The following is a 13986-nucleotide window of genomic DNA, read 5'->3' on the forward strand; positions in this document are numbered from 1 at the left end:
GACTCCCTTCCTTTTAAAAGGCATTAGGGAATCAGATGGGTTTTTTTTTCTGGCAATCAACAATGGTTTAATGGACATCATTAGTCTCTTATGTTGAAAGATTGGAGCGACTGGGCTTGTATACCGTTGAGTTTAGAAGACTGAGAGGGGATCTGATAATCTGATATAAGATTATTAAAGGATCAGACACTCTGGAGGCAGGAAACATGTTTCCGCTGATGGGTGAGTCCCGAACCAGAGGACACAGCTTAAAAATAAGGGGTAGGCCATTTAGGACAGAGATGAGGAGAAACTTCTTCACCCAGAGAGTGGTGGGTGTGTGGAATGCTATGCCCCAGAAGGCTTTGGAGGCCCAGTCTCTGGATTCGTTTAAGAAAGAGTTGGATAGAGCTCTCAAGGATAGTGGGATCAAGGGTTATGGAGATAAGGCAGGAACAGGATACTGATTGAGGATGATCAGCCATAATCATAATGAATGGTGGTGCAGGCTCGAAGGGCAGAGTGGCCTACTCCTGCACCTATTGTCTATTGTAATCAGCCATCTATCCTGTACCTCACAATGGTGACTAAATAACACAGCAAGCATGTCTATGGCACCAGAGATTGTGAAATCGGTAGTAGTCATCCTATTCTGCCACCAGCCAACTGCTCCAGTGTTCAGGCATGAGTTGATCTCATTGTTAACTGCAAGAATGTAGCTGTATGTCTATTACATCTAATACAGAACACTGCATTTGTGCAAACATATGTTCCGTGCTCCACAGCATCCTAAATAACCTAAACTATATCATGGGACTGTACCTTCTGATTCTAGACTCTCCAATCACGGAACACATTCCACCTGCATTTACACTGTCTGTTATTTGAACAAGTGGTGTTTGTTGTCATTTGATGTGCACAAATCTTCATCCTTATTTCAGCATTTCAAACAGTACTGACTCTGAACCCAGAAGCTGATTGTTTTATTTGGGATTATGTTTAAGACTGAATTGCCCCCTCACTCAAGTCTCAAGGCAGACAGCAGCAAAATTTGAAGCCTTTTGCAACTTGATCTTGATTTCCTTTATTCCCTGCTGCTGTGTAGCCAGGTCCTCACCAGAGAGACTAATGGCTGCTGAGTTCCTCATGGATTGCAATTTGGTTCCAACAGTAAGTTGGGGCCTGGACTCCATTGTACGGGAAACTCCATCAGTGGTAGGTACTGATATGAATCACATGAAGGTTGCTGCTTCGCAAGGCGCCTGGAAGGAAGCAGAAGTCCCGACCATGGTCTCCTCTCCCATTCCCCCACATCAGCCAACAGTACACATGGGCTTCGATCTGCTCTAAGGGCTGAATAGGGTGCAGAAAAAGTATTGTTATGCTCTCATGCTATTTCCAAATCCACCTTTTCCAAAGTAGAGTTCATTCCAAGTGACTTTAATGACAGTCCATGAACCCCACATTAGGAAGCTGGACAAAGACCATGACTCAGTCAGAGTAACAGGCAGGAGATACCATCACTGCTGCCTTGGATAGGATGAGGAAAAGCTAGACTTTACTGATGTTAAAGGGTTTTACCAGTAATATGTATGTAGCAAAGTGGAGCTGATTAAAACATGACAACAATTTGATGGATTCTGTGGAAAACAGTGACTGACATCATTTTGTTTTTACAGAGAATAAACCAGGACCTCATAGAAGTTAACTTCAAGCCAGGTGAAAACATTAAGGTAAGAATATTCTGCTGTAATCTTTCAAATTTACTTTTTTTTTGTATTGTCATTGGGCAGCACCAAATCTAGGTTAACACCCCCATGAGATGTTGTCTGACCCTTGAGGCACTTGTCTGGCCTCTCAGGTGTTTTCAAAAGATCCCTCATGTACGAAAGGCATTGGGGTTGTTCCCATTGTCCAGGACAATATTTATCCTTTGATTGACATTACACAGAAACAGATAAACACAGATAAACACAAAAACACAGTGGTGACAAGAACAAGTCACAAGTTAGGAATATTGCAGTGATTGACTTACCTCACGATTACCCAAAGCCTGCCCACCATCTGCAAGGTGTGATGGAATCCTGCCCACGTGCCTTGATGGGTGCAGATCCAACAACATTCAAGAAGCTTGAGATCATCCAGGACAAAGTAGCATGTTTGCCTGGCACTACATCTACAAGCATCCACTCCCTCCACCACTGATGCTCAGTAGCAGCAGTGTGTACCATGTACAAGAGACACTGCAGAAATTCACCAAAGATCCTTAGGCAGTTCCTTCCAAACCCACAACCACTTCCATCTAGACCGACAAGGACAGCAGATATATGGGAACACCGCCCTCTGCAAGTTCCCTTCCAAGCCACTCACCATCCTGACTTGGAAACATTGCCGTTCCTTCACTGTCGCTGGGTCAAAATCCTGGAATTCCATTCCTCAGGGCATTGTGGGTTAATCTACAGCACATGGACTGCAATGATTCAAGAAGGCAGCTCACCCCCACCTTCTCCAGGGGAGATAAGAATGGGTAATAAATGCTAACCCAACTAGTGATGCCCACATCCAATCAGTGAATGAAGAAAAAGCAGGCTGATTCCTGGGATAAAGGGGAGAAAGTGAGGTCTGCAGATGCTGGAGATCAGAGCTGAAAATGTGTTGCTGGAAAAGTGCAGCAGGTCAGGCAGCATCCAGGGAACAGGAGAATCGACACTTCGGGCACAAGCCTGTCATTCCTGAAGAAGGGCTTGTGCCCGAAGCGTCGATTCTCCTGTTCCCTGGATGCTGCCTGACCTGCTGCGCTTTTCCAGCAACACATTTTCAGCTCCTGGGATAAAGGGGTTGACACATCAAGAGCAGCTAAACAGATTATGCCGTTATTCATTACAAGAATGAGGAGAGATCAAATGAAATAGACAAGATTCTGAGTGGGCATGACAAGGGTGTATAGTGATTGTAATGAGGTCAGCCAGATGGACCTCATAGAACATGAGTTTCCTGATTGGAGTTGTTAATCTTCTCAAATCAGGGAGCCCTGGCTGACAGATATAAACAAGAGGTTCAGAGGTTCTGTTCACACTGAGAGCTGGCTCTGAGGGGGCTGGACCAGGGCCAAGACTCTTGATGTGCAAATAAAGGGGGACTTAGTGATGGGATACCACCCTCTGTGGAGTTATATCAGTGGCAACAAGAGAAGAGCAAGGTCCTGAAAAGATTTACTCACTACAGTCAGTTTGGAGTTGGGGTGAGCATTTCTGGCATGATGCTGTTAGTTGGGAAGCTTAACTTGTTCGAAGCTGCCATCAAAGAATGACAATTCAACAACCAGGTGAATCAGTATTAGGATTTTTCACTCAATTCAGACAACTGGCCAAAGTATGTGAGTTTGGTTTAACCCTTAATGAGATGCTGAGAGACCGTTTGGTATTGGGATTAATGAGGTAGATAAAAACACCCTAATCTAGACTCTGGTTTCCGGCATCTGCAGTCCTTGTTTTTACCTAGTTGATTTTAACCCTACTGCAAATCCTCTTGCAAGGATGCCTACCTTGAAGAAGTTTTCCTCCTCTCTCTACAAGAATCTCAGTGAGTCTCTCTCTCACTGCAACCCCCAGGTCATCTCCTCTGCCCCGAAGCTCACCAGTTTCCTCATTTCCCCTTCCCCCACCTCACCCCAGCTCCAACCTTCCAGCTCAGCACCACCCTCATGACCTGTCCTACCTGGCTATCTTCCTTTCCACCTATCCACACCACCCTCCTCTCTGACCTATCACCTCCATCCCCACCCCCATTCACCTATTGTACTCTATTCTACTCTCTCCCCATCCCCACCCCCCTCTCATATATCTCTCCACTCTGCAGGCACCCTGTCTCTATTCCTGATGAGTGGTTTTTGCCCGAAACGTTGATTTTCCTGCTCCTCAGATGCTGCCTGACCTGCTGTGCTTTTCCAGCACCACTCTAATCAAGACTCAGGATTAATGATGTAACCAAGAAAAGCGCCTACTAGCTGAAGACCAACAGGAATGTCTGAGAGTTGTAGAGGCTAGATCACAGAAAATATTTAAAGAGGAGGCAGATAGCTTTTTTCTAAAATATTGCAGATTTGAGACATATGAAGCATTGGTGTGAGAGATGAGTTGAGGCCAGTAGCAGGTCAGCCATGATCTTGTGGAATGCAGGCTTGAGAGCAAGGATATCAGCTCACAGGATCGATGGAGGGTTCAGATGCCTGGCCTAGAATGCACATACGAGTTGTCGAACTGATTGGCTCACTGCTGTTTCTGTTTCTTGTTAACAGCTAACCTGAGAATGCAACTTTTAAAAAAAAAGGTTTTGTGATTTGCACCTGAAAGAAGTGAAACTATCATGGAATTCAAATAGATGAAAGGCTCAACAGACAATCAATTTTTCAATGTATGATTTCAGTTACATCACACTGTAAATGTTTGCTATAAATTCTGTGTGTTAGGATTGAGCCCTCCACTATCACCTGATTAAGGGGCGATGCTCCGAAAACAAGTGTGCTTCCAATTAAACCTATTGCCCTATAACCTGGTGTTGAGTGATTTTTAACTTAAGAAGGATACATTGTGAAACCAGTCACTAGTATCTTAAGAAATGCAACACATGCTCTTTCCCTCTTTCAAGTTGGTTATTGAATATAGAATAAGAATATTCAACTGAGTTTGAAGTTTCTTCCCTGGTGGCTGTGAAAGCACTGTCACCCTGGGATATAGTATTTCAAGCATCCAGTCCTGCAGATAGAGCAGTTTTTCAGCTGCAATGCATGCTGGGTGAAGTATTCTCCATTCCAAGGTGCCCACTTTTTGCAGAAAACCTCCAGTTGTTTTACAATGGCTGTCAAAAAATAATCTCATGAGGATTGTGGGCAGCAAGGAAGCAAGGGGAATCAACATTCATCCTAATGGAGTGAAAAGATTTCTTGCATTAGAGGCTGTCTGTAGTTCACAGTTTTCCAGTGTCTAGAGTTCAGAGTGACTCTGACATATTATTCATGTATAGTGTGGTGTAGATTCATCAACATATACACGTGAGACTTTGCAGAGGATAAACTTATATTTCCACATGTTTAGGAAATTGAGGGATGATCTAATGCAAGCATTTGGGTAACCTATTAGATAAGAGCTGATAGATAACCTATTAGATAATAACTAAATAGGGTAAGGTAGAAAGGTAATAATTGTTTCCTCAGCTGACGGGACAGTATTTTAAAATTTGCTCTGGGTTATACAGGGAGCACGTACTTACACAAGGGACAGTGGAAATCTGGAACACACTGGCCCAGAAAGGCTACTGAGTGTGTGGTCAGTTTAAATGTTCAAGCTGAAATTGCTAGATTTTTGGCAGGTAACACAATTAAGAGTTCCAGACCAAGGTGGATAGATGGAGTTAAAAGCTATCGATTAGCGACACAACTAATTAAGGGGAGGTGAGACAGATTTTGAGGGGCTGAATAACCTCCTCCTGCACCTTATTAATCATTTTGTTGATGTTTGTTTGTGGTTCTAGGGTAATTTCATTGGAACAATAGGCACACCGTCCGTCACCATCCTTGCTCAAGCTAAAAGAACTGATGGCAAAGAGCAAGGATATCAGCTCACAGGATCGATGGAGGGTTCAGATGCCTGGCCTAGAATGCACATACGAGTTGTCGAACTGAAGGAAGACAGCAGCTGGAAAATGTGTGTCGATGCTGCAATTCCGAAAGCACACAAAGCAATGGTAATGTATAAGCGCAGCAGGTCAGGCAGCATCTAGGGAACAGGAGAATCGACGTTTCGGGCATTAGCCCTTCTTCAGGAAAAAGGTCTAATGCCCGAAACGTCGATTCTCCTGTTCCCTAGATGCTGCCTGACCTGCTGCACTTTTCCAGCAACACATTTCCATCTCTGATCTCCAGCATCTGCAGACCTCACTTTCTCCTCAATGGTAATGTATAAATTGTCAAATGGTAAAGCACAGAAGGAAGTCATTGGTCCATTGCACCTCTTCCAGTTTTTGAAAGAGCTTTCCAAATTTCACACTTTCCCCTGTACTTTCCCCATTGCCTTTGCAAACATTCTACTTCTCACGGATTTACAGGAATCTCTTTTGAGGGAAAAAAAATTATTGAATCTTATTCTACTTACCTTAAAGGCAGCACACCCCAGGTCATAGCAACTCATTGATAAAACAAATGATCCACATTTCCATTCTCCTCAAACCAGCGTGCTGTTCAGTGGAACAAAGACAGTGCTGGAGAAACTCAGCAGATCTGGCAACATCTATGATGGGAGAAACAGAGTTAATGTTTTGGATTCAGTACAACTCTTTTTCAAACCTTCAGCCCATTTCTTCAGTTCTTAAGAGTCATCCCAGACTCAAAACATTAACTCTGTTTCTCACTCCACTGATGCTGCCAGGCCTGCTGAGTTTCTCCAGCATCAGTTTTCCTACAACCACAGTCTCTAATCTGTTGTGTGAGCCAGGAAGAGTGGATTACAAGGTTGTAAATCCACTTCTCCTAGTTACTAGCCCTCCTGCCTGCAGGATTTTCTCTTGATATGTTTTCATTAAAACTCATTTCTAATGCATTAAAATGTAGATGTCCTCCATACACTCTCTCTGAGGCACTCCACAGATATTCAGATGGAAATTGTGCTCTTTCCTGATCAATATTTTGCCACAGACCTGGCAGAGACATCAGGAATTGGAATGGAGACCAGACATTTCCCAAAATGGATGTTTCTTCTATCTCTACATATTGACGGTGTTTTGGACTGTAAGGTTGAGCCCCCTGCAGGGACAATGCCATCTAGCTCACTGTGATCGATGTCAAGGAAGTTCCAGAGAGCCATTAACCCAGGGTGGAGTCCTGCCTGATTGAGACCTACAGGCATTTGACGGATGCTCAGGTCTTTGACTGGACTGGGTGTGGTGCCCCCTCATCATTTGGTGGAGAAAGTGTGGGGAGCAACCTTTCTGATACAGGCCAAACACAAACTTGCATGAACAGGCAAGGATTAGAGATAAATGGATCATGTGCTGGAAGATTGGAATGGCAACATGGTTGGCAAAAAAAGGGTGGGCTGAATGGCCTGTTCCAATGCTGTACTGTTCTATGTCTTATTTTCCTATGTGGCAGAGAATGACAATGTCCTTTTTTTTAAATTTCCTAGTTAATGTTCAGATGGGGCAAAGACTGCCAGAAATATAAAATATCTTATGAGGCATCGTTAGGACGTCTTGCAAACCATCCAGCTATGAAAATTAAAACTCAGTGGTCAGAAATCCCTACTGCAATGATATCTGGTGGAAGGGTGTAAGTATTGTGTCATATAATTGTCTTACTTCCCTGTTTTCCATTTGCGCTACCTATAACACTACGGCAATGCTCTTTTATACCAGGATTGGATCTGGAGTTGCTTTTCTATTTGGATTTTCCAATAAATTCAAACGTAATCCTTCGCATCAGATCACACAACTGATAGCCCTAACATCACCATGGACCATCGATACAATTGTTAAACTACCCAGGGTAAGACAATCTCTGTTAAATTTTACCAAACAGTGCCTCAAATCATACAGCATCAGGTTATAGTCCAACAGATTTATTTGGCAGTACAGGCTTTCGGAGTGCTGTTCCTTCAGTAGGTATATACAGATTTTATAGTAAAAGATCAAAATGTCATACAACTGATGTGATGTATTGAACAAACATAGATTGCTGTTAAGTCTTTAAGTTTATGATCCTGCCCCACCAGCTACCTGACAAAGGAGCAGTGCTCCAAAAGCTAGTGCTTCCAATTAAACCTGTTGGGCTATAACCTGATGTTGTGTGATTTTTAACTTTTTCCACCCCAGTCCAACGTCAGCACTTTCACATCAATTCACATTGTCTTAATTTAAGGGTTATTATACCTTTGTAATGGTGAATCTCATTGTTTTGTTACCAGCTAACAATCTATTATCAAGGCTTCGAGCTTCCTTTGCCAGTGCACGTTCAATCAATGACCCCAGTCATTCAGACGAAAGGCTTTAAAAGCATCAACGAAATTCCACGGCTGCTACTGACAATGAACCAAAGTAATTATTACATCTACCTCTTCTCTGTGAACTTTTCTGCATGCTTCAGATTTCACCTGTTGTGCATTCCTAATTTAGATGTTCCCTTAATCAATCCGCTCAGATGCTGTTACAAACTCTGGAGGAGAATTGAATTAAGGCCTCCTAGGTCAGAGGTAGGGACATTACCACTGAACCACAACACTCTCAACTGAGTGATCTTTAGTGGGGGCACATAGGATTGAACACCATTGCTGTGGGTGTAGGGTCAATGAGGACAGCAGTTCCCTTTCCTAAAGAACATTGGTGAACCAGATGGGATTCCCTGACAATCGTTTCACAATCATTGTTAGATTCTTGATTCCAGATTATTAATGAATTTGAATCCATGGCAGGATTCAAACCCAGGTGGAACATTAGCTGGGTCTCTCAATTAACAATCTAGCAATAATATCACTAGACCTCCCCCTTCTATTCTTATTTTATATCAAGGGATTTGGTGGGCTTAGTTGGATTGATTCAAATGTGATGCAGAATTAAATCAATGGTGTGGGCTCAACTCATGTACTGATTCTGGCAATTCATTTGAAATTCAGCTTGTCCTACACTTGACCCCAAATTTGTCTCTCTCAAATAGATGAGATGCCAATTGACCTATTATGAATAATGATTAATTGCAGGGAGAAATGTCATTTTGAAAAAGCCACAAAGAAAAGCATTGCTCACTGTTTCTCATTATGATAATGCACAAGAACAATTTGCCTCTGTAGCAGCTCATAAATACATAAACATAACAAGAACAAGAAGGCCAAGATTTAAAGTGATGCATGAACGAGGGGAAGGTGATGTGAGATAATTTCTTTTTCCAGTCAGGGAGTAATTAGGGTGTGGAGTTCACTGCTGGAACTGTGGTGTAAGTTGGGTCAACTGAGAGATTCAAGAGGGGCACTGGATGGTTTTTGGATAGTAATGGTGTGCAGGGATATCGGGGAAAAGGCAGGATATTGGCACTAGTAATAGAACTGGTGTAAGCCTGATGGGTCGAATGGCCTGCTTCTGCATCATAATAATTCTGTGATTCTGAGATTCTGTGAAACATCATAACAGCTTTTATTGAACTGAATATCAATGAAGTTACATTCAATTATTTAGATCCCGGCTTAAAATGTATTGAAGGCACAGATCTTACCATCATATTTCAAAAGGAATGTGGAATGAGAAGATGTAAATAAAAAGGTTTACACACATAACCCTGGTAACTTCACACTCAGAGTACTGTATATAATTCTGGTCAGCATGTTCCTGAAAAGATATCACAGCAAATAAGATTTATGACGATGATGCCCAACAGAGAGGTTATAAAATTCAGATAAACTAGCACAAAGGTGCAGCAGGTAATCAGGAAGGCTAATGGAATGTTGGCCTGTATTTCAAGGGGGTTGGAGTATAAGAGCAGAGAAGTCTTACTGTAACTGTACAAGGTGCTGGTGAGACCACATCTGGTGCACTGTGTGCAGTTTTTTCCCCACATTTAAGGAAAGATATCATTTTATTGGAGGCAATTCAGAGAAGGTTCACTAGGATGATCCCTGGGATAAAGGGGCTGTCTTATGAGCAATGGCTAAACAGAATAAAAATTGAAATAACTGTAAATCAGAAACAAAAACAGAAAATGCTGGAAAGGTTTAGCAGGTCTGTCAGCAGTTGTGGAGAGAAATCAGAGTTAACATTTTGGGTTGAGTGATCCATCTTCCGAAAGGCGATTCAGGTTGGGACAACCCTTACCGAGGTTTAGAAGAATGAGGGAATGTATAGGATTTATAAGTATCTTCACAGGAAAATGCTCAGAGGATGTTTCCCCTCATTGGAGAGAATAGGGTCAGATGGCATGGAAGCAGAATTAAGTGGCAGCAATGTAAGGCTGAGATGAGAAGGAATTCTTTCTCTCAGGGGCTTGAGTCTTTGAAACGCCTTGCCACAGATAGCAGTGTGTAGCTAATGCTGAGATAGATTGATTCTTGATCAGTCTGGGAATCAAAGGTTATGGGGAAAGGGTGGGAAAGTGGTCAGGAGCGTTGGATCAGCCATGGTTCCATTGAACAGCAGAACAAGTTTGAGAGGCCAGATTGCTTCCTCCAGTTCCTGTTATGTATGGGTCTTGATGGCCCTAAAGCATTGGCCGAGCTGGAGCTCTAAACTCTGTAAGGGAGAAGGTTAAGAGGTGAACTGTAGAGGTTTCTAAAATAATGATAGGTACTCCATCCATCACCTTAAACATTCACATGCTTCTTATCATTGACACACAGTGGCAGCAGGACTTACCACCTACAAGTTGCACTGCAGTAACCTGTCAAGGCTCCACTGACAGTATCTTCCAGAGACATGACCTATACCAACTAGAAAAATAAGAACAACAGATACTTGTTTATTCCACATCACAAGCCCCCACCCCACCAAAGTGGCATGCGTGCACTATGTCTAGACCAGAGCATTCGACTGAGTCTCTCGATCACTGAAGTCATGAGTTCATGTACCACCATGGCAATGAAATTAATACGTAAATGCCGGATTATGGAGACAGGGCGGGGGGCTGAGTCTGGATGGGATGCTGTTCGGAGGGTTGGTGCAGAATCAATGGGCTGAATGGCCTTTTCTGCACTGTAGGGATTCTATAAATTATATACAGAGTTAGATGTTGCCAGTGATTGTAAGTGGTCTGTTTACTAGCACTCCATAGTAATAGAGCAAGTAATCGCAAGAGATTTTATAAATAGAAACCAAGCAAGAGACGTAGAGTCATACAGCACAGAAACAGACCTTTTAGTCCAACTCGTCCACGCCGAGCAAGTTTCCTAAACAAACCTAGTCCCATTTTCCTGCATTTCCTTTTTAATCTTTCTTATTCATGTACCTGCCCAACTGATTTTCAAATGCTCTAATTGTACCAGCCTCTACCATTTCCTCTGGCAGCTCATTATATACACATTATATCCTCTGTGTAAAAACGTTGTCCCTCAGATCCCTTTTATATCTTTTCCCTCTCTTCTTAAACCTATGCCTCTAGTTTTGGACTCGCATACCCTGGAGAAAAGACCTTGGCTATTCACCTCATCTATGTCACTCATTATTTTATAAACCTCCACAAGGTCACCCCCTTAGCCTCCTTCACTCCAGAGAAAGTAGTCCCATCCAACAAGAGGTGAGGCCATACTGGATTTATGTAGACAGGCCAACAACAAGAGGTGAGGCCATACTGGATTTATGTAGACAGGCCAACAAGAGGTGAGGCCATACTGGATTTGGTTCTGGGTAACGAACCAGGCCAGGTGTTAGAATTAGAGGTAGGTGAGCACTTTGGGGATAGTGACCATAATTCGGTGATTTTTACTCTCGTGATGGAGAGGGATAAGTGTGTACTACAAGGCAAGAGTTATAGCTGGGGTCAGGGAAATTATGATGCGGTGAGGCATGACTTAGGATGTGTGGCTTGGAAAAGTAGACTCCAAGGCAAGAGTGTAAATGATATGTGGAGCTTGTTCAAGGAGCAACTATTGAGTGTCCTTGAGAAGTATGTACCTGTCAGGCAGGGAGGAAAGGGTCGTGCGAGGGAGCCGTGGTTTAATAAAGAATTGGAATCCCTTGTTAAATGGAAGAGGGCGGCCTATCTCAAGATGAGACGTGAAGGTTCAATTGGGGCGATTGAGAGTTATAGGGTAGCCAGGAAGGACCTGAAGAGAGAGCTAAAAGCAGCAAGGAGGGGACATGAAAGGTCCTTAGTCGGTAGGATTAAGGAAAACCCTAAGGCTTTCTATAGGTATGTCAGGAATAAAAGAATGACTAGGGTAGGAATAGGTCCAGTCAAGGATAGTAGGGGGAAGTTGCGTGTGGAGGCAGAAGAGATTGGGGAGACACTGAATGAATACTTTTCTTCAGTATTTACTCAGGAACAGGGCATTGTCATCGATGTGAATACTGAGTCACAAATAAGTAGAATGGATGGCTTTGAGGTATGTAGAGAAGAGGTATTGGAAATCCTGGAAAAGGTGAAAATAGATAAGTCCCCTGGGCCTGATGGCATTTATCCTAGGATTCTCTGCGAAGCAAGGGAGGAGATTGCAGAGCCATTGGCCTTGATTTTTATGTCCTCTTTGTCTACAGGAGTAGTCCCAGAAGACTGGAGGATAGCAAATGTGGTACCCTTGTTCAAAAAGGGGAGTAGGGATAACCCTAGTAACTATAGGCCGGTGAGTCTCACTTCTGTTGTGGGCAAAATCATGGAGAGAATTGTAAGGGATAGGATTTATGCACATCTGGATAGGAATAATGTGATCAAGGATAGTCAGCATGGTTTTGTGAAGGGCAGGTCGTGCCTCACAAACCTTATTGAATTCTTTGAAAAGGTGACGAAGGAGGTTGATGAGGGCAAAGCGGTAGATGTGGTATATATGGATTTTAGTAAGGCGTTCGATAAGGTTCCCCATGGTAGGCTACTGCAAAAAATACGGAGGCATGGCATTGAGGGTGAGTTGGAGGTTTGGATTAGGAATTGGCTGGATGGAAGAAGACAGAGGGTAGTAATTGATGGCAAAGGTTCATCTTGGAGAGCCGTCACTAGCGGTGTTCCGCAAGGATCTGTTTTGGGACCATTGCTGTTTGTCATTTTTATAAATGACATGGAAGAGGGGTTAGAAGGTTGGGTAAGCAAGTTTGCGGATGATACGAAAGTCGGAGGAGTTGTTGACAGTGAGGAAGCATGTGGCAGGTTACAGCAGGATATAGAGAAGCTGCAGAGCTGGGCAGAAAGGTGGCAGATGGAATACAATGTAGCTAAGTGCGAGGTGATTCACTTTGGGAAGAATAACAAAAAGATGGGGTACTGGGCTAATGGTCGGATACTTGGTAGTGTGGATGAGCAGAGGGATCTTGGTGTCCATGTACACAGATCTCTGAAAGTTGCCACCCAGGTAAATAGTGCGGTGAGGAAGGCATATGGCGTACTGGCTTTTATTGGTAGAGGAATTGAGTTCCGGAGTCCTGAGGTCATGATGCAGTTGTATAAAACTCTGGTGCGGCAGCATCTGGAATATTGTGTGCAGTTTTGGTCGCCATACTATAGGAAGGAGGTGGAGGCACTGGAACGGGTGCAGAGGAAGTTTACCAGGATGTTGCCTGGTATGGAAGGAAAATCATATGAGGAAAGACTGAGGCACTTGGGGCCGTTTTCACTAGAGAAAAGAAGGTTTAGAGGTGACTTGACTGAGGTGCACAAGATGATTAGGGGGTTAGATAGGGACGACAGTATGAACCTTTTCCCGCGTATGGAGCCGGGTATTACAAGGGGGCATAGCTCTAAATTAAGGGGTGGTAGATATAGGACTGAAGTTAGGGGTAGGTTCTTCACTCAGCGAGTCGTAAGTTCATGGAATGCCCTGCCAGCAGCAGTGGTGGACTCTCCCTCTTTATGGGCATTTAAGTGGGCATTGGATAGGTATATGGAGGATAGTGGGTTAGTATAGGTTAGGTGGGCTTGGATCGGCGCAACATCGAGGGCCAAAGGGCCTGTACTGCGCTGTATTCTTCTATGTTCTATGTTCTATGTACCTAGCCTCTCCTTGTAACTCAAAACTTCCAGTCTTGGTAACACCTTTGTAAATCTTTTTTGCACCCCTTCCAATTTAATAACATCCTTCCTACAGCGGGGCGACCAGAATTGTACGCAGTGGCCTTACCAATGCCAAATTTGATTTATTTATCACAGGTATCTAAATACAGTGAAAAGCTTTGTTTACCAGTAGTACAGGCAGATCATAGTAAGCAAAACCATACAGAACATACAATGAAAAAAAAATGCTTAGACAGAGGCATATAGGTTACATTACATGGTATGCGCAAGACAAAATCAACATCAGTAAGATCAACGTTATTTGAAGTAATGCAGTCCAT

General features: G+C 43.2%; 1 protein-coding gene across 2 annotated transcripts in view; it reads left to right on the forward strand.

Moving 5' to 3' along the window:
• LOC122554110 (vitellogenin-like) overlaps positions 1 to 13986 on the forward strand; it is a 105158-nt gene that overhangs the window by 77334 nt on the left and 13838 nt on the right. For both annotated transcript variants that reach the window (XM_043698608.1, XM_043698609.1), the window contains exons 24-28: positions 1659 to 1712; positions 5509 to 5721; positions 7158 to 7300; positions 7387 to 7516; positions 7935 to 8064. In XM_043698608.1, coding sequence (XP_043554543.1) covers positions 1659 to 1712; positions 5509 to 5721; positions 7158 to 7300; positions 7387 to 7516; positions 7935 to 8064 — 670 coding nt within the window. The remainder of the gene's footprint in view (positions 1 to 1658; positions 1713 to 5508; positions 5722 to 7157; positions 7301 to 7386; positions 7517 to 7934; positions 8065 to 13986) is intronic.

Source organism: Chiloscyllium plagiosum, chromosome 11, assembly GCF_004010195.1.
Source record: "Chiloscyllium plagiosum isolate BGI_BamShark_2017 chromosome 11, ASM401019v2, whole genome shotgun sequence".
NCBI lineage: Eukaryota > Metazoa > Chordata > Chondrichthyes > Orectolobiformes > Hemiscylliidae > Chiloscyllium > Chiloscyllium plagiosum.